Genomic DNA, 20,209 nt, shown 5'->3' on the forward strand with positions numbered 1-20,209 from the left:
ATTCAAGGACACATGCTGTCGACAAAGCGGGCCGCAAATTGCGATGCAGTTCTCCACCAAGCTGTGGCGCATATGTGGTGTTTTGCAACTGAAATCTACAACGAAGTACATGCTGTGTAGACTCTCTCCAGCCACATTTGAGGAGCTATGACCACTGCAGGGGGAAACCTGAACTGAACGAACTCAATGTGGGGGATCTCCGACCGGGTCGTCCCGTTTCCTCCACTTTCACATTTGGAGTCAAACCTGCCGAGCTACTTAAGGTACTGACGAGTCCCTAAGCAATCAACTTCAGGGTCTAGATTCGGAGTTCCTTGGAATCATTTCCATGCAACTCGTTCAGAAGCTCAAGAGAAATTCATCACTCATAGGATCCACAGCCCAAATACACTGCCCACGCGCCAGCATCTCCCGACTCACATGGGGCACCCACAGCCCAACTACACCAAACAACCCGAATACCTAATTATCCAAGGAACCGAGCTTCCTGATCACGGCCGCTGCCATATCCTTCTCATTTTCCAGCAACTCGATGCCGTATCTCTTGGCGACAATTTGCACGTTGCCCCTCTTCTTATAGTCCTTGTGGCAACACACAATGGCCTTGCCGGTGCGCGCGCAGAGACCAAGCTCCAAAAGACTGATGGGCGCAAGTGTGTTGGGTCCATAGTATATCAGGACTATGTCTGCCCTTTCCTGCATGTCCAGTTCCCATTCGACCTGCTCACGGAAGGGTTTGAATGATATGTCTTCCGGCCAGTCAGTCCAATTGGGTGGGATGGGGTTGATAACCGTAATAGGAAGACGCGAGAGTTGTCTGGCCAAGCTATCCCGCCAGTCGGGCTCATCTCCCATCCTAGAGGTGGTTCCAGCTAAGAAGACGGATTTCTTGCCGGTGAATTCGGGACGTTCTGGGGCGCGCACCAGTTGTAGCGGGCCGTGTGGTTGCGAAGCTTGTTGCGCCATCCCGTTGCTAAGGGTTTGCCTGGTGGATGTCATGTATGTCTGATATCAAGTGAAAGACAGTGTCTGCTTTGGGAGAGAATAAAATGCCAGGGTCGTCGAAGTCAACAAAAAGAAGACAAGAAGCTAATGATGATGACAGGAGAGAAAAGCAGGGTGTAGAAATAACAGGTTTATGACATTGAGTTACAGAAAGGGGGAAAAAAAAATCAGGAAAGCCTAGTAAAACGCCCAACGAGGCTATGAAACCATAAAATGAATCCAACCTATCGATATAATTGAAGCTTTGTCGATGGGAGGATTGGGGAGGTGGCCGCCACACTGGCGCGGGGAGGCTGCCTCCACGACCCGTACGTATCCTGTCCGGTGTAAGCACTGACCATCTGCTCCACCTATCTATCTCTCGTGCTTCACACACCCACCCGACTGCATGCTCCCCGGCCTGCGTCGAGATATTTTGGCGGGTTTGTTAGCGCGTCGGCGGGAGCCTGTGCGGTTCACTAACAATTTGCGTTGGACGTGGACCGGAACGTTCAAATCGACTTTGTGCGTCGCGTCAATTTACACGGTAACTGAAAGGAACCGGGGACATTTCATCCACTTTATGTCCGCCTCCTTCCATCTCATGTGGCTTTCTTCCTGCCATGCCATTTCTGTCGACTTCCGCCTCTCCTCCTACGCGTCGGGCAAATGTGGACAGCAACCACCAGTCACCAGCAGCAAATACCAGAAGCAGCAAAGAAAACACCACAATCTCAGCAGGTTCTCATGGCGACGACAATGATATCGGGCAGCGGCATCACTCGCCGCGGAAAACACGAGAATATGAGACGGCAACGGCAACGGCAACGCCAAGTGGGAGGTTGATTGCATCGCATCCCAACACCGCGACGCCATCAGCTTCCTCGACCTCGGCAACCCTTCACTCACCACCCAAACCTAAACCCAAACCTGTGTTCAAGATGAAGAGAACCGGCCACAGCCGTCCTTCTCCCTCTTCCGCAAACGCTGGCCCAAAAATACCAAAGCCCCGACCAAAACCAGAGCCTGACTCGGACATCATCGCCATGGGGGATATTCAGGACTCGGACCTTATAAAGGTCCAACTCGCCATGGACGCCTTGAGCGCCAGTCGGGCGACCCGCTCCAAGACCCAAGCACCACCAAAACCACCAACGATCGATCCGAGCACCGAAGCCCTTGATGCTAGCGCTTACAAGGTCTGGAAGGATCAAGACATGGGCAAGTTACTGCCCACCTGCGGTGCACTCCTGCCTCCCGGTTATGAACAGTCCGATCATCCCGAACTCCCTTGGATCTGCCCAGTCAGAAGTTGTCGAGCCCTCTTACCCGGCCTTCCGAATCTGGGTAGACATTTTCTTGTGCTTCACCGTGCTTGTCGATTAAACGATAATCTGGACGGCACCTTGACCGACCTTGGGAGATATGCCAACCCCACTCCTGGCAATGGCAGAAGATTTGGCGGTACCACTAAATCCTGTATCATCGTATCCAAAAAGTACATGAGCCTTGCGGAATCACCCATGGTTGAACCAAAACCCTACACACCACATGCCCACAACAAATCCCTGCCTGTACAGGAAGTTCCCAAGCGCGAGCTTCGTCGGCGGTCGCCAATCGATGAGAGTGAAACCATCCAGGTCTCAGCTATGAGTGATGACGACGATGAGCTTGACCCCCAGGATGAGGCCAAGGGTGCTATTGTTCCTTCCAACGAGGGGCCTACCGACAAGATATTGGTAACCGCAAAATCTGGACGTCCATACAACATGTGGCCTGGTCAGTTCTTCCCACATTCACTCTCCCTATCCAACCTGGCTAACCGTTTAAACAGACCAGTCCGGGGCGTGGACAGATTTACGCGGCCTCTTATTGCCAGACGAATGGACCCTTTATACGGAGCATCCCACCCACCAGTGGATATGCCCAGTCAGATCATGCCGGTACCTATACAGCGCCAAGTTTCATCTTGCCAATCACTTCAAGATGAGATACTACGGCTGCCGGCTCAATGACAATCTGGACGGGACCTTTACCGTTGTTAAGCGTCCTACCACTCGTCTCCATATTGAGCAACTTCGGATCGACTATCACAATGACCCACCGGTCGTAGTATCGCGTGGAGCAAGAGAGAGTGAACCATTAGCGGAACCCCAAATATCTCAGAACTATGTCAATCGAATGTTGCGACAGCATCGCAGAGGGAAAAGTTCCTCAACGGGTAGCTCGATTGGAGAGACTATCATCAAGGACACTAGAGACCTGCAAGAAATGCAGAACATAGAACGTACCAGTCCCCCAGCTGTTGATAAGTCAGTTGGAAATGCCCGCGTTATTCTTTCTGATGTCGGGTTCGATAATGCCACCGATGGTCGGCCTTACACCCATTGGCTGAATCCGGAGATCAATCGGTTTCAGGTGACGCGAGGATTGATCCCTGAAGGTTACCAACTTGAACATCAAGCGTTTCCCCTTCGACCCTGGATATGCCCCATCAGGTCATGCAGACTCCTCCTCAGAGGGCAAGCAGCCTATAGCAATCACTGGACCGTATGTCATCCCAGCGTTTGCGTAAACGACAACCAAGACGGGACTTTTAGCATCGTTGAAGGCCGCAGCAAGACTGGTCCTCGTGTTGTGTCTAGGGGCCCAATGAATTATGACGAGTCACCCTTGAGAGAGGCGCATTTGCCCAACAAGGAACACAGGCGTGTTGTGGAGCCGGAAATCTCGACCGACGATTATGAAAATCAGAACAACGAGATGCCGGGCCGGATAAGCCAAAAGCGGACTCTTGACGAAATAACAACATCACCACCAACACCAGAACCAGGAGAGGAAGGTGGGCACCCCGAAGGACTGCGACGATATATCACCTCCAAGATCGGGGGTAACTTTCCAGAAATAGAGGAAACGGAACTGGAAGTTCTCCTCTCTTTACCCCGTCGGCGAGATCTCAAGTTGAAGCACCCTCTTCCAGTTACTCACACACTCGCTCTCAAGCAGCTCGCCGCAGTAGTTGCGCAACTTACTGGGCGCGAAGCCCCCAAGCCATGTACTGCATGTCGGCGCCGCGCAGGGCCTTTTAAGGGCTGTATCACCATTATACCTAAGATTAGTGTCAAGTTACGCAGATTGGTCTCTATCAGTTATCGCAACGCTTGTGCCAACTGTCTTTACGGAAACACATACAATGCATGCAGTATCAAGCACCTGAACAAAACTGAAGAGCGCGCGACACGCGTGGTTGCGTTTGGAAATGGTGGTGATGTAGAAGAAGCAGGGGACGAAGCAGGCGATGAGGCAGGCGATGAGGCAGGCGATGATGCAGAAGACGAAGCGGATGAGGAGAACGAGGAGGCTTACGAGTACGACGAGCAACTTGGCGCCACGGTCATCCGGCGCTCGCAAAGATTTCCTTGTATTGCTGCTGCGGAAGAGAGCGAGGCAGATGTGGACGGAGTACCATCGCCACGAAATGTGATCACTCTCAAGGACCCATCGCCGACTTGCGCTTCAGCTAGCTCGGATGCTGCAGAAGAGGAACAGGAAGATGTCGAGTATCGTCGAGCCAGCAAGCGTCTCCGGACGAGGGAACAAACCGCCGTACCGACCCCAATTCAGGCCACTGCTGCTTTTGCTTCGTCTTTGTTAGTGTCTAAGGAGGATCTCGTAACTGAGCACTGGGAAAGAGGTTCAAGAGGGGTTCTACCCAGGCGGCGCCACCCATCGGAAAGTGAGTGTACTCCCCCTATCCGCCCCTTACTCTTCAAGCCAGAAATACTAACCACCAATTATCAGACCTCGTCTACTCCTCCTCGTACCTCTCAGCCAACCAGACCATCCAGATATGCAAATCGACCACCCTGACAGCGCTCACCATCACCTCGGGTAGCACTCAGCGGCTGCCCGCCGACCAAACCCGCACCCGGATATGCACACTCGTCAGCGGCAAGCTAAGGGTGATACTGAACGATGGCGAAGACGAGTTTACTGTTGGCCCACGTGGTGTGTTCAAGCTCAGCCCAGGCGCGACGTGCTTGCTGGAGAATGGGTGTTATCTGAACGCGGCGGTGCATGTAACTGCTGTGGCTGATCGATAGTTATTTCCGGTCGGTGCTCGGAAGAAAGAGTGAAACGATAGGGTAGATAAGGTAGGTAAACATGTGGCTTGGGGATGCGAGCTGTGTGACATGCATTCTGTGCATTTTGAGATACACTACGCATACGTTTACGCATGCGCATGCGAGCCTGATTGGAGTTTGGAGAGGGACCTCGGGGATAAACAGAAGAGTTATCGGGAATTAAAACCATTTGTTCGCCGCAAACAGTTTATCATTGCGGCGGGGTAATGGAAGGGGAAGGTCCTACCAAATAGAAGACTCTGATGGGTGCTCGGCAATGCAAGTGAAAGAAATGAGGCGGTTTATTGACGTGAGACATCCAAAGGGAGGATGTCAAAAATCAAAACAAAACTCGGCCAGGAACACCAAGAGCGGTTGCGATTGGCACGCCCAGCCTCTCGGTTCTGGTTCGCCTACTTATTGCATGCTCATACATACATACATACATATGTACTTACGTACATAAAGATGGCGACCTGCGACCGTTAGGCCTCAACGCAGGCTTTCGAGCATTCATTCCACTCCGACCGAGTGGTAACCGAGCGCAGTCCGGGTCGCTTTGACCGGTCGCATGTTTCTGATAAGCCGAGAAACCGAGTCCGGATACATATCCTACGCCATCGATCCGGGCTTGATCTTTATCAAATGCACAACATGCACTCGGTTGCGTGGCGGGGATGAGATGATGAGGGGAAGAAAGCGGGGGGGAGATAGGGATTGCAGAAGGAAATAAAAGGTTTCTTGTTGCCTTGTGTTTTGTTATGCCTGAGATCTTTCCTCCTTCAAAGTGAGCCATCAATCCATCATTAAAGTCCGTTTGTTCAGAAAAGTTTTGATATTCAGCGATTATACACTCATCTTCGAACCAGCCGGCATCTGTACATTCTTCTACCTTCCCGTCAATCCTCCGTGTTACGAGCTACAACATACTCTCCTCTTATCTACTCCTCGCTGTCATACCATAGGCGGACCTAAACCTCCGCGGACTAGCCCAGACTTCCACAATCGACTACACTTGCTTTTTTTATTTGTTTTTTTCATCACCGCCTCCAACTTGATATCACCACATCACATCTACATATCCTTTTCCAACTGGGTAGTTTTACCACCAACTACCTACCTACCACCTGCCTGCAGCCCAGGAGACAACATCAACACCCCAACACCAAAAAACCAACACACACACATCCATAAAACACAGATAGGATACCCAAACCCACCTAATTCCAAGGACGAGATAGCCTTTACCGGTCCTCGATACCGTAAGCAACACACACAACAAAAAAAAAAAAAAAAATGCAGCCATTCCTCTCCGGAGAAACAACCCTCGCCCTCCTCCTGACCGTCTTGACACTCCTCTTCTTTGCCGCAGCGGGAGATGAACATCCCTATGAGCCATACCACCACAGCCTGCCCGTTGAAGCCGGCCGTTCCAGCGTCGTGGACCTTTCAAGTGAGCAACCGCAGCAGATCAAGGGGCAGGAGTTGATTATTGTCCGGTTGAATGGTCTGCAAACCCACGGTAGTAGTGGTGGGGAGGACCACCAAAGGGTACCAGCAAAAGAAGAAGAACACCACCATCACAGAAGGTCATCAGGGATGTTGGTACATGGGCCACGGGGTGCTATTTCGTTCCAAGGTACGTACGCCCCTTTTCCAGCTTCTCCCCTACAATTCCATTCATTCCAAGTCCTCTCTCTCTCTCTCTCCACTTGACAAAGCATTCAAGCATTCAAGCATTCAAGCATCAAGAACAGAAAAAAAAGGAAACTAATAATCAACAGCAACCACCACCACAAAGCCAAAACCACGCCTATTGAGCTCCACATCACCATCATCACCATTCATCCCCACATCCCGCCTCCTCCTCCTCCTCCTCCTCCGACCACCACCACCACCACCACCACCACCAAGGAACTTACAGATCTTAGTAGTAGCAGTAGCAGCAGCAGCAGCATTATTACCAAGTCATAGTCAAAGTCATAGTCGAAGTCATCATCGTCGGAGCCTTCACACTGCTACTACACCCCCCTTTTCAAAAACAACAGTATTATTCAAGTCAGGAGGAGGAGCAGATATGAGCACATGGTTGCTTGAGGCTTTGTTCTTGTTATTGTTGGGATTGGGGTTACCTATGGTGGCAACGACGACGACGACGAAAAAAAAGACGACGACATCATCGCTGCTGCTGCGCTGTCCGACGACGACGACGACGACAAGGAGTAAAAGGAGGAAGAGTGTGAGGTTTGTTGATGTTGGTGGTGGTGGTGCTGGTGGTCATGATGGTGGTGGTCATGATGAACAGCGACTTGGACAAAGGCAACGAGAAAGCCGTGGTGGTGGTGAGGAGAAATCTGATGAACTCCAGCAGCAGCAGCAGCAGCAGCAGCAGCAGCAGCTTCAGGATTTTGGTTTGGGATTGGGTTTGACAAGAAGCGTAGTCGAGGCTGTTTGTTAGTCAGTGAGTGAGTGAGTGAGTGAGTGAGTGAGTGAGTGAGTGGGTGAGTGAGTGAGGGATCTCAAGATATAAAGAGTTTAACTGTGATTTATATATGTTCAAGGAAGCGTAGACTAAACTAGACGAAGGATAATAGTACGGCAAGACAGAATCATGAACCCATCGAACCCTTTGTAGTCTTCCAAGTTCTTGATCCTCGTTGTTGAATCTTTCCCTCAAGATAAAAGTCCCTTTTCGATCGGTATTTGTAAAATTACCTACTACATCACGCACGCTGCAGGTTTATTGGAGTTGGTGATTTGTGGATGTTGTTACGTTAATTTGCACCTGTGGTGCGGAGTTATTTGTAGGATCGGGTACATAAGTAGTATTAGAGGCGGGGTCGGTAGCAGAACCAGGAACTGAGAGAGGTTGGGGACTGGAAGCTGTGATGATGACTGGTGTAGTTGGTGATATCTACATGTCAGCCAGCTAGCTATGTAACAAGGCAAAATGCTGAATGGCACACGAGTCAATTCAGACTTCCACAAGACTTTTCACACTGCTGGCCTCTTTAAGTGGTTCGTACTATTTATTTTGGTCACTAGCTAGTTATATAGTGACGACTATTGATGATCATTTCACGATTATCCACGACAATGATCCTATATTGTCTCATTCCTAATAAGCTTCGCTTTCCCTTCCATGGACATTTCCATCTGCCCCCTCTTCATTTTACACCACCCATCAATAAAGCACTTGCTACCAGAGGGTCTTGGACGGAACACCAATCCAGCGCTCCATCTCTCTCAACCCCCTTAAACATTCACAACCCTAACCATATTCCATGTCGATGTCATCCAATAAATCAGGAAGATTATCCAAAATCCTCGCTTTCCTCGGACCCCCAGTTAATTTTGCAACTGGGGTCTGGTCCTGGCCACATCTGCCCAACTGGGTGCGGTGGGCATTGAAGGGATCTTTCGCTGAATGGCTGTACGACCGGAATCACGCCCTATGGAAGGTGCAGTATTTGTAGAAGGAGCGAAGCTGACATCACTAGGGTCGTCTCGCATGTCACGCTCTTCGTTCTCTTCGTGATCGTCTTGAGAAGCAACACTCTCCGCTCGTTTGATATCCTCTTCATAACCCAACCCGAGACCGACACCATCTACTCGAATGGCAGTTGCAGAATCGCTATCGGCAAGTCTGGGTACCATCTCGTCCGACTCCTTGGCGATTCGGCCGGGAGACAGACTGTAGACATTGGGAGTGTTTTCGACCGTCGTCGGCATGCTGAGGTCATCATTACGCGACCTGCTCAGGCTGAGGGTCGAACTCGTCATGCTATGCTGAGTGCTATCGGCTGAAGAGGTGTTGCGATTGTACCGCGGCGTGCTAGGCGTGCTGGACCTAATAGGTGTGGCAGGGTTGACAGCTCGAGGTAAGCGGGAAGCTGAAGTGCTGGATCGCAGCGAATAATTGGCGGGAGCAACCTCAAGCGTTGGACTTCTCTTGGGCCCAACAGCCGGGATTGGCGAGTTGAGCAGGTTAGCTGGACGGATGATAGAGTCTCGGCGTACTGAATCTCGACGAGTTGCAGTCTGCGGTACGGGAATACTGCTAGTACCAGTTGAGACGGCTTGGGAGTAGCTTGGACGAGCAGTACGATCAGCGATTGGGGTGGGCATTTTGACGAGAGTTGGTAGGATGGGGTTTGATGACGAAATTGTTGGCAGAGGGTGCGTTGGTGGTCTCGATGGCATCTTCAAACCGCTCGGGGCAGGAATCGTTTTCGTCGATACAGATGAAGAAGTGGTGGTTCGGCGCGAGGCGGTTGGAACTCCGTACCTTTTACCAGTTTGGAGTTCAATCAAGCTAGCCTCGAGCCTCTTTCTTTCCTCGGATTCGTTTTCCAGCCTCTTCTCCAGCTGCTCACATTTCTGTTTGTACCTCTCAGCGACATGCGCTGTCTCGTTCCTAATCCGAGCTTCGTAGGTGGCATCTTTTGCTTCGAGCTCAGCTAGCCTCTTGATGATCTTTTCGTGCTCGTCTCGTAATCGCTTGGTGTCTTCAGTGACACGCCTGAGGCGCGAGTCAAGCTTTTCAGTCAAGAACCGGCTGCTCCTCTTGCAGCAGGAAGCATGATATACCTGCTCAATACCACCTAGTTCAACCAGCTCGAGATCAGCCTCGTCCGCCGCAGGTCGCTCTGATGGTGCGGTGGACGACATTCTCCTGATCAGATTGACTGTGTGCTTCGGACCCACTGTATGTGCTTCAGAGTCCTTGTATTCCTGGGTTGCAAGCGCGTGCCTTTCAAGATGGCCCAAGAACTGGTCGAGTAGTGCATCTCTTCCATGTTCTGGCAGCTTTCCGGCAACATGATCAAAGTCGGCTATCTTGGCGCCATATACAACCGTTGAAATGTTCAGCAACACCATTCCGAGAGAGTAGACATCCGCAGCCCGCATCGACCACTCATCACTAACGCGGCTGACCTCGGGAGCTCTCCACTTGGGGGTTCCCTGTTGCCCGAGAGTAAGAGTGTTTTCCCGGTCATGCACGTCTCTTGCTATGCCGAAGTCCGCCAGGTAGACTCTTCCAGGGCTTAAGAGGATATTGCCGGGCTTGAGGTCCAGATGGCGCACGTCGGACTTGTGTAGATAGGCCAGGGCGCGGGTGAGGCAGCCCATCATCTGGCGCATGTACCTAAACAAGCAACGATTTCCGTACGAAGGGAATACATGCTTGCTGGGGAGGTAGGTGTATTCAAAGGCGTCCAGGTCAGTCAGATCAAGTGTGGCCAGGCGAGAGAGAATTTCATGGCGATCGTCTTGGCCGGTCTGGAGAAGATGCAGGTCGTTAAACAGGTCATCCAGATTGCACACGGCGACAGGCCACAGCAAGAGGTACAGCTCAGGTACATTGCGGTAGCAATAAGAACCAATGAGTTTGACAATGTGTTCATGCTCAAGCTTGTCCATCACCTTGACCTCATGCCGTAGGGTTTCCAGTAGGATATTCCGTCGTTGGGGAATATACTTGCGTGCCAAGCGTATTGAGCGGTGCTTGTAAGTGAGGTGGACTTTGTCGACGACGCCATAGCTCCCGCGGCCCAGTTGGTAATTGAGATTGTTTTTGAACTGGTCGTGATGCCGCTTCGCTTTCTCAAGGTGTTCGGGGGTGGTATCTGTGTGTTTTCCTCTGGATACAAATTAGCCAAGTTCCTGGACGAGGGAAAGGTACACAATTTGGGGAAGAGGGTAGGAAGGAATTCAACTGTACGCACATTCCGGACCAGTGACCTGGTGATGACTCCCACTCTTTGATGATGTCCTTCTCGTAAGCCTCGAGTTCCTGGTGTGACAATCGTTCAACTCGTCCTGAATGGGTGGTGGGCAGGACTTTGTTCCAACCGTTTCGTGACTCAGACCGCATCATGGCGGCGACTGGAGGGCGCCCAGGGATCGCCAACGAAGACAGCAAGCGAACGGGGGAGTTCGAGGGCGGAGCGTCAGCAGCTTGTCGGCTGGGTAAGGAAGGAGTCACGACGCTGGGGTCCTGGGAAGAGGACTAGGGCCAGGAGGAAAGAACTTGAAATAATATTCGAAGGGGTATATTGCAGGACAGGAGATTTTGACACAAGAGAAAGGAGACGGGAAAAAACCACACACGATATCCCACCCAAGGACCCAAAACGAGAGACTGGAGATTTTGGAGATGGACCCGTCTAGTGGGAAATGGCAACCGGCAGGTGGGATGAACATGCAAATGCAAAGTGCAAGTGGATGCTCCAACTTCCCCAGTTGGGCACTGCGCTTGCTGGGGACTTTGGCGGGAGCGCATCCACTGCAGGCATCCGCCAATTCGGCAGTCTTAGTTAGTGTTGAAGTCCTTTTCCTGATGAAGAGTGGCTCCAAGGTACTTGGACTATAACAGGGCGCCCTCCCGTGGAATCAACAAGTGCCATTGGCCAGCAACAACCTGAATGGAACCTCGAGTCCGACCTCAGAGCGGCTGAGCTAGCACTCTGCAGTGGTGAGCGTGGCGCTGTTCAACGATCGCTGTTCAAAAGAGCTGTCCGTTATGTAATTGGATTTCAAAGAGCGGAACAGGCCATGATGTCTTGCGTATACAAGGGCGTCCTGGCGATAAACAGCAAAACAGCGTGTTATGTATTCCAATTGTTCAAGACAAGCCGGGCTTGCCGGGGGATAAATCAACACAATATGCCCCTGATCGCCGCTCCATCTCTGTTTTGAATTTTGATGGACTCCAGTTACAAAGGGGCCCACCTAACAGGGCTGAGCTGGGCGCTGCGGCTCCCGGACTCCAGAAAGTGGAATCGGCTCGGGGCGAGGTCGTTGGACACGGGATGAACGGCTTCCATTCGAACTGAACTCCGCCATGAGCACGGGTCCGTCTCCACCTGTCACCGACCCGAGCAAGACTGGAAGCTTAAATCAACATCCGGTGCGCTTGCTGTCGATTTTGTCATATTCGCGCCGCCCAGCTCCCGGCTTCATCGATGATTTGGTCAGTGCTCCTTGCTGACTATCTGACAGATTCGCATTCCGCCCCCCTATGCCGGAACATGACGGCTTCGAGAATATCGATTCTGAGTATGTCTTTACCGGCAGACCAAACCGATAATCTCAAAGCATGGATTTCGTCAAGATACAGTTCGTCCATTCCCCACAATGTGTTGATACACACAAGTTCAAGTTGGGTAAGGTCGTTTAGTGAGTAAAGGGCCCGTCCTCCACCAGTCAGTTTGAGGTCAAGGTCAAGGTAGTCGGTACTTGATCTTAAGGCTTAATGACCTACTGAGATCGAGTACCCTGTACTTGGCAGGTCCACATTCTGATGATCAGTAATCGGAAAACAGCCGGGACTGAAACGGTCAAGGGGATCCCATCTCAACCGCCATGCATCTTATCAGATTGTCAACATTTTACTCAACGCCTTTTCAGATGTCCAACAAAGTGTGTGTATGTTTTGTGAATGCCTACGCAACTACAACTTGAGCACTGGATGCGGTTTGTTTGGTCACGTACCTCCACGTTGTGCACGTTTGTGAGAACCGCTCCATTTCCAGCCTGCGACTGCCGCAGCAGCATCACTCAGCTTCAGGCAACTCCCACTCCAGGTCTTGGCGTTCCTTCCCCTTCAGCTCAACCGTCAGACTTCGAAGCATCGTTCAAGTTGTCATCTTTCACTGTTTGTCCATCATCAGTCCCAGTCTCCAGCTTCATCTTAAACCCAACAATCATCGACTATGAAGTCCATGATGCGATATCCTGGAGGCGACCTAGCAATACTCGGCGCCGAGACCTATCCTGACCCCCTCGCCCAGACACGGGCTCGATCCCGATTGACTCGTCAGTCACGCTCTACTGTTGCAAGCCAACAACCTGAAGAGGGCGGTCCGCGGAAACGTCCAAGACTACAAGAGGAAGAAGTCGGGACACGCGAAAAGGATGAAACTAAACGGGCCCGCGGACGTCCGCGGTTAGACGTCAGTGATGAGACTGCGGCTGACGTGAGTCCAGATCACAATTGTAGTCTGAAAGTGGTGATGCTGATGGTCCTGTAGCGTCGACGAACCCAAATACGTCTAGCACAGCGCGCATACCGGAACCGCAAAGAGACAACGATACAAACATTGGAGAAACAAGTCGAGAGTTTACAACAGCTTAACCGAGAAATGAGCAATGCTTTTATGGAATTCCACGACTTTGCTGTCGCCAGTGGTTTATTAGACAACTCTACAGAATTAGGCAAACAACTCCTCGCTACCAAGAAAAAATTCATCACTATCACACAAGCCGGCGGTGATGACGTTGACGCAAATGACCATCATGAAGAAGGACGGCGACGAGGAAGCACGAGCACAACTGAGTCCATTGGAAGTCATCGCAGGCGAAAGAAAACTTTACAGCCAGAGAGTCAAAGGAATTCCCCAGAGTATGCGACGGAACCACCAGCCACCGAGTCACCCCCTCAGCTTTACCCAGGCCTCACCATTAATCAGGAGTCAGTTTCTCAAAGTTACTTGACCACTGCCCCGGGCACCAACTTGAGTGTCTCCATACCAACCACCAGCCAAGCAGTCGAATTCCTTCCAACCACCACCGCCCCATCTATGCCCAAGGCCTTCGACTTTGCCACAATAGACTTCGACCTCGACTTCCTCACCCAACAATCCCTAGCCCAACTACACCCACCGATCCCATCCCCCTACTCCTCCCTTCCCACCCCATTCTCCTACGCCTCACACGAAACCACCTTCGGCCGCCGCTACCAACGCTTCGCCGTAGAGCGCGCCCATATGCTGGTCACCATGCCCAACCCGCCGCTCGACCAGCTCAACAGAACCTTTGGCTTCTGCTTCCTCTTTGAGTCGCCCGACATGATCTTCCAACGAACGTGCAGAGCCATCGCCAGGAGGGCCGGCGAGAGCCTCTACAACTGGCAGTACCCCTTTTACCATCTCGGCGGGGCCGGGACGCACAATTTGCACCAAAGTGGACCCGGAGGACCCTTGAACAGCACCCTCGCGCCAGAAGCGGGCATGAAGATGCAACCTAACTTGCAGGTTGGTAATCAGGGGACTATTGATGTCCTAAAACCACACACAGAGTTGACGACGGGCTTCGCTATGGGTCCGTTCCCGCCTGCTGTCAATAGCGCGAGGGATAACTTTCTGGATAAGGAGATGAAGATGTATCTGCCCGGGTTTGAAGGGACGTATTACGATTGCGATGAAGTCGAGTTTTACTTTCATCAACGAGGGGTCGTGATCCCGCCCGGAGCGGATTCGTACACCGTGGAGATTTATCCGGCGCAGTTTGGTGTTGGCGGTAGTGGGGGGGAAGGACCAGGAGGACCACCAGGATCAGGATCAGGGGCGTTGGAGGAACTTGACTTGGCCTATCTTGACTCGCTTGGTGGTCAGAACTGCGATCCTCCAACAACTGCTGCTTACGTGGAATCACTGCCTTCTTCGATGGACTTCAGTTCAAACTCAATTATCAGCGATGATCCCCCGCTTTTCGGGTACCAACAGCAACAACAACACTGTACGACGACGACAAACAAACCACTTTCCACCGGCGTTCCTCAACAAGCAAACGATAGCCTCGATTTTTCCGAGGTCTCACCGGATAACAACGGCAACAATATGTTTAAACTGTCCTCCACGAGTTCGGAATCATCCTCGAGATCCGCTCCTGAAGATACCACAACCACCACCACCACCACTACGTCTTTCGATCAGCCACTACCGGTTCCACCCAAACAGCCACAGCAAATGTGGAATCAACGCATGCTAGTGACCATAGACGTCAACCAGCTGGTGAACGAACTGACGGAACGAGCCATTTGTCTGGGGAGGACGCCGGGCATTAGGGTGGAGGAGATTAATGCTGCGTTTTGGAAGAGTTTGTCCATGGCTGTGACTTTGTAGGTATGTACCTGGGTTCTTGAGTACGGTTGTTTACTTTTTTTTTTTTTTCCTTTTTAGGTTTTGGGTACAGGTGGCATGGAATTTCATGGATGGGATGGGATGGGAGGTGATTAAGGCGTGGAAGAAAAATATTTATCTGAATTAGAACGAGAGCGTAAATAATCCGTAATCGTGATGACTTTTGACTATCCAAGGTGCTGTGACAAGGTACCACGCACGAGGCCAAGAATGAAGGGCAACATCGTAAAAGAGAGAAGGAGTATAGGAGGAACAATTGAAAGAACGAAGGATAAGGAAGGGCAGAACGAGGGACAGCCGGCCAAGACACTGAAAGCTATTCTAGACTAGGGCATAGAAACATCGATCCTTCTCTCACCAACAGAAACAACTTGATTATCATAATTCTCACACCTTTTTGAGGGCATAAAATCCACAGCAGAATCGGGCATATGTATATGTCATATGTATATGTCCGGTTAGGTATGCCTGATTTCCCTGGAAGTTTGCAAAGCTAGGTATGCCCCAACCGAGTCTTTGCGATACCTAGGTAGTTTCCATCTCAACAGGTAGGTAGGTAAGGTAGGTAGGTACCTCTGGGTAAGTGCATGGCATTGAAAAGATGAAAGGATGACGAAGAAGAAGAAGAAGAAGAAGAAGACTTGTTTCGTTGTGTTCGGTACAGGGGTTCGAGCACAAGGACAGATGTAAGTCTGTGGAAGGTAGTCCCTCGAGCAATGAAGCACATCGCTGCAATACGTGGTAGAGAGACTGCACTAGGATAGTGATTGACGGTCAATAGTTACCTTAGTGTACTGGGGGAGGACATGTATTTCTATCGACCTGTAGATACGTACACACAAAGTAAGTAGAGAACAAAGGTCACTCAAATGTCTTCAAGCTAGGTACCTAACTCCAGCTACTTACTACCTCTATGTAGTTGGGAATTTGTGACCATCTTAGACTGTCCTCTGAGTAAATCCATGGTAGAGAATTTGAGGCTGGTAAAGGGCATAGTTGTAGTCTAGACTGTTGTTTATGGACGTTTGGATAGCGCGCAAAGATGAAAGCCGACCCTGGATAGCCGTCTGCAGAATTGGAGTATCTACCCCTAGAGATACTGAATCAATACCAGGAGGCGATAAGGAGACATTTGTCTACTTGATGTTACAGTTAAAGTTCATCACGAGTTATCCGTTCATTGGAATCTGTAGCTTTAGTGCCGTCGAAACATCCGGTCAGTCAATACCCTACGGATTATCGGACGGTTCTCTTTCTCCCCTTTCCGCTCTCAGAGAATATGATTCAAGATCCCAACCCCTTACCTCTTCTTCTTCTTCTTTTCCTCCCGCTGTCTTTCCCACAACTCAAAATCCTCCTTCTTCTCCGTTTTCCCCGAATTCCATCACCTCCCCACACCATAGCACCAACTCGTCCTCTGTTCCTTTCTGCCATACCCATCCCATAGGCTTAAAACTCCCACACACCACCAATCAATCCAACACAGCCTGTACCACACTAGTCTAGAGCCTTGATCAATATCTCCTGCGACTCCGGCGTTGAGTCTGGCCAGTAACCGGGCGTCTTTCCAAAAAGTCCGGATCAGAGAGACGGGGTCTATCAATCTCGACCTACTTGCAAAGCATCCGCTCCCACATATCCGTAGTGTACCTTCCGCGGTGCTGGTGGCGGACAACACCGTTCATCCTCTTAACTACCCAGTTTCGAGACCCTTGAAGCGACTTCGGCAAGCCATTTCATGTCACGTTCATGTGCGACAGCCTTACCTTTGAATTGGACGTCGATTTTATGGTACATTGATTTTCCATGTTTATACCCAGGGCTTGGGCGGCTGAGGCTATGGTTTTGTTCGTGAGTTTGGTGGGATGCTTGATGAGACACTTTGAAGGGGGTGGCGATGCTTGCAGAAGCCGGTCGAGAGGGTCGTTAGGGTTGGCGGCGCATGTACGCTTCCAGTGGTAATGGTAGCTGTGGTATTTGTATTGGGAGCAGATGAGGAAGGGCTGGATGCGGCTTCGGAGGGGAAGAGTTGCTTTCGTTTGCTCCTGCTGTTTTTTTTCTGAGGGTTGCCGCTGGGGCGGTTATTGGAAAGATGGATGAAGCTGTTTAAATCGGGGTGGTAGTGGTAAGAGCAGCAACAGGCTCGTGTTGGCAGAGTATCGTCGTGACCTTCTTTAGCCCCCCTCTCTTCTTGAGAAGCTCCAGATTCCACCGCCAGCGTTCCTGTTATCTCCTTCTAGAGTCTTCCCTCTTCTCTAAATTCAGCTTCAGCTAGCCAATTGCCTCTTAACGGACCTCTAATGCATCCGCCCACATCCCTGGTGTTTCCCTCCTCCTGGGCGGCTCAGCCTCCAAGTTATCAGAAAAAAGCTGAGGTGAAATTGGGGCCAATTGTATGCTGTCTGCTGAAGGCGGATCAGCACATACAATCACAGTAGTATCCGGATCTGATTTTGTCCAGTTGGATGGATGGCCGTCGGTGGGAAAGTGTCGCGCGCAACGCCGCCGGCATGTAAAGCGCCGGCATTTTGAGCTGAGGTTCTTGGAGCTGCCTCTTCCTCTGTGGCGGCTACTGCCTTCCGAGGCCTACCGCGCTTCTTTGGAGCTTCTTCCTCGGTAGGGGTTACCGCCTTTTGTGGCCTGCCTCGTCTCTTTAGCGCTGTGGTATCTGGCTCGGTAGACGATTCCGTCGCCAGGGTCTCGAAATCCACCTTCTTTGGCCTTCCTCTCTTCTTGGGCGCTGGGGAAGCTGATGTTGGCTCCTCCTGAAGTTGTACCTCAACTGGGTCCGCTTCCGATTCTTTTTCCTCAAGAGATGCTGATGTCTCTTCCAAGGTTGCTGCGGGTTCCTTTGCCGGTTCTACGGGTACTGCTGGGGATTCGGTATCCTTCACATCCGCTACTGTCTTGACATTGGTTCTCTTAGGTTGGCGGGTTGCTTTCAATGCCCGTGAACCCCTTAGACGTCCCTCCTCAGGCGTGTTGTCTTCAGTCTCTACTTTCCCAGCCTCCTGTTCAACAGTAACCAGCTCTGGAGACTTTGCCTCTTCCAATTGGCACGCGTCCTGCTCCACTTGTAGCTTTTTCCTCTCGGCCCCTTCCTTCTTCTTCCTCTCCTGAGTCCTAACTCTCCACTGCCGTAGAGTCTCCTTCATCTTTGCTATCCTCCTCAACCTCCTCGCCTCCCTCCTCCTCTCTCTCTTCCTTTGGACCTTTTCCTTCTTTTTCCTGCTCTTCTTCTCCTTCTCAGCCAGAGTCCTCTCCTCCAGCACCAACTTCCACAACGCCTTACCCCTGGCAATCATCTCGTCCCACTCCCGTTTCTGCTTGAGCTCGATGTCTGCCATAGCCAGCTTGACAGCGTGCGCATACGACCCATGGCTCGTCCGCGCCCGCCTAGCCGATTGCTTGCTTTGCGTCCATCGCTGCCGGCCCGCACCGTCTGTAGCATAGTACCCCGGCTCTTCCCACGGCTGTGGCTCGCCCTGCAACATGTCCTCCACCATGTCGTCCCAGGCATCCTCCTGCTCCGCGTCGGCCAGCTCTTCGCTGACAAGCTCGTGGTACTTTTCGGCCCATCGCTGGCGTCGCTGGAATTTCTGTCGGAGCACGCGGCCGAGGTATTCGGATTGCGGCTTGCGCAGGCGCAGAAACGGGTGGCCGCCGAGTTCGTCGAGGGTAGGCAACTTGCGCACGCCGCCGGACAGCTTTTCCAGCGGCAGCGGACGCACGGTAGGGACAAAGGTCGGGGGTCCTTTGCCGTTGGGGCTCGGTATCTTGGTCAGCAGCGGGATGGCGTCGGGGTTGGGCGCAAATTTCTTGAATTTCTCGGCCTCTTGGCGCTTCTTCTCTCGTATGGCGAGGACGCGCTCATTGTTTTCGCGTAGAAATCGGAGAACGTCGGCATGGGCGGGGGAGGACTCGTCGCGCGCGAGGGTGAGCAGTTCGAGGAAGCGGTAGCCTTTGTTGAGTGCCGAATTGACCAGGCGCAAGCTGGTCTCGGAGCTGTTGCGGCGAAAGCCATTGCGAATGAGGGCACGAATAGGGTTTTGCTTTTCGTCTAGAGCGGTAGCGACATCATGAGGCAGAGGCACACGGTAGCCCGTGCGAAGAAGAGCTCTGAAGAGAGCTTTGCCTGTTGGGTGGACGAGCCTCTGTCAGAAACAATTGAAGCAATGACATGCTAGAAGATGTAGGCCTTACAGGCAAAGCGATGCCGCGAGTCGCAGCCGGGCTTAATGAAAGCAGGCATTCATCTGTCGAGCCTAGATCTAGGGTTCAGGGCCCTTTTGAAGGTTGTAACTGAAGAAGTGTTGGAGTTTTGTTTTGGGGTCGAAAACCGACTTTGGGAAAGGGATCGTTACGAATGTGGAGACATTGGACCTGTGTACGGTGGCCCAAGTGTGCCTTGGGTCGTTTATCCAAAAGTTCTAAAAACTTGAAGTCTAACCAGCTGCAAGCATTAGGCTTACACTAGGGAGTGGTTTCCAAATCCTTGGGCTAAGAGGGCTAAGATAACCTTGATAAGCCGTCTCCTGCAACGTCACCTCAACTCCCATCAACTCTCATTGACTCCCATCAACTTCCATTGCTTCATTACTTCATTGCTTCATTACTTCATTACTTCATTGCTTCATTGCTTCATTGCTTCATTGCTTCATTGCTTCATTGCTTCATTGCTTCATTGCTTCATTGCTTCATTGCTTCATTGCTTCATTGCTTCATTGCTTCATTGCTTCATTGCTTCATTGCTTCATTGCTTCATTGCTTCATTGCTTCATTGCTTCCGGACCGGAAGAGAAGGGTGACAATGCAAATAGACCCTACAGTTGGTTCTCCAAATTTTTGAGTTGGGGTAAAGGTAACAATGCAAATGGATCCCGCTCTCCTCTCTTCCCCCCCCCCCCCCCCCCCCCCCCTCCCTTCCCGGGCCGGGGCTAAAAAGAAAGAAAGAAAAAGAAGAAGAAAACGAGAAGAAAAGATGAGAAGAATAAGAAGAGAAGGAAAAGAAGAAGACGAAGGCGAAAAAGGGAAAGAGAAAAAAAAAGTAGTAAAAAAAGGAAGAAAAGAAAGAAGGAAGGAAGCTAGAAAAGTTGAAATCAAAGTTCAAGGTCTGGGCGTGAGTATTGAATTTTGTAGGTGTAGTAGAGGTGTTGATATAAAATGGCCAACAGC

General features: G+C 51.3%; 7 protein-coding genes across 7 annotated transcripts; 4 read left to right on the forward strand and 3 right to left on the reverse strand.

Moving 5' to 3' along the window:
- Positions 1-44: 44 nt before the first annotated feature.
- NCU05641 (hypothetical protein) lies at positions 45-1,262 on the reverse strand. The gene has a single exon (XM_955109.2). The coding sequence runs from the start codon at positions 997-999 to the stop codon at positions 463-465; it is 537 nt and encodes a 178-aa protein (XP_960202.2). The 5' UTR covers positions 1,000-1,262; the 3' UTR covers positions 45-462.
- A 146-nt stretch (positions 1,263-1,408) lies between these two features.
- NCU05640 (hypothetical protein) lies at positions 1,409-5,952 on the forward strand. Its single transcript, XM_955108.2, has 3 exons — positions 1,409-2,763; positions 2,819-4,720; positions 4,786-5,952. Exons 1-3 carry the CDS (start codon positions 1,608-1,610, stop codon positions 5,085-5,087), a joined length of 3,360 nt encoding a protein of 1,119 aa, XP_960201.2. The 5' UTR covers positions 1,409-1,607; the 3' UTR covers positions 5,088-5,952.
- A 452-nt stretch (positions 5,953-6,404) lies between these two features.
- NCU05639 (hypothetical protein) lies at positions 6,405-7,715 on the forward strand (the record flags this gene model as incomplete). The annotated part of the gene is made up of 2 exons (XM_955107.2): positions 6,405-6,747; positions 7,157-7,715. The coding sequence occupies 2 exons, from the start codon at positions 6,405-6,407 to the stop codon at positions 7,564-7,566; spliced, it is 753 nt and encodes a 250-aa protein (XP_960200.1). The 3' UTR covers positions 7,567-7,715.
- Positions 7,716-8,102: 387 nt separating this feature from the next.
- stk-34 (serine/threonine protein kinase-34) lies at positions 8,103-11,351 on the reverse strand. Its single transcript, XM_955106.3, has 2 exons — positions 10,838-11,351; positions 8,103-10,752 (listed from the first exon to the last, which is right to left on the reverse strand). Exons 1-2 carry the CDS (start codon positions 10,987-10,989, stop codon positions 8,457-8,459), a joined length of 2,448 nt encoding a protein of 815 aa, XP_960199.1. The 5' UTR covers positions 10,990-11,351; the 3' UTR covers positions 8,103-8,456.
- Positions 11,352-11,907: 556 nt separating this feature from the next.
- NCU05637 (hypothetical protein) lies at positions 11,908-15,170 on the forward strand. The gene is made up of 2 exons (XM_955105.2): positions 11,908-13,090; positions 13,145-15,170. The coding sequence occupies exons 1-2, from the start codon at positions 12,827-12,829 to the stop codon at positions 15,014-15,016; spliced, it is 2,136 nt and encodes a 711-aa protein (XP_960198.1). The 5' UTR covers positions 11,908-12,826; the 3' UTR covers positions 15,017-15,170.
- A 914-nt stretch (positions 15,171-16,084) lies between these two features.
- On the forward strand, positions 16,085-17,335 carry NCU12092 (hypothetical protein). Its single transcript, XM_011396743.1, has one exon. The coding sequence runs from the start codon at positions 16,178-16,180 to the stop codon at positions 16,538-16,540; it is 363 nt and encodes a 120-aa protein (XP_011395045.1). The 5' UTR covers positions 16,085-16,177; the 3' UTR covers positions 16,541-17,335.
- NCU05635 (hypothetical protein) lies at positions 16,153-19,442 on the reverse strand. Its single transcript, XM_955103.2, has 2 exons — positions 19,238-19,442; positions 16,153-19,169 (listed from the first exon to the last, which is right to left on the reverse strand). The coding sequence occupies exons 1-2, from the start codon at positions 19,284-19,286 to the stop codon at positions 17,464-17,466; spliced, it is 1,755 nt and encodes a 584-aa protein (XP_960196.1). The 5' UTR covers positions 19,287-19,442; the 3' UTR covers positions 16,153-17,463.
- Between the last annotated feature and the right edge of the window lie 767 nt (positions 19,443-20,209).

The sequence above is a fragment of the Neurospora crassa genome, linkage group VI, assembly GCF_000182925.2.
Source record: "Neurospora crassa OR74A linkage group VI, whole genome shotgun sequence".
Lineage (NCBI taxonomy): Eukaryota > Fungi > Ascomycota > Sordariomycetes > Sordariales > Sordariaceae > Neurospora > Neurospora crassa.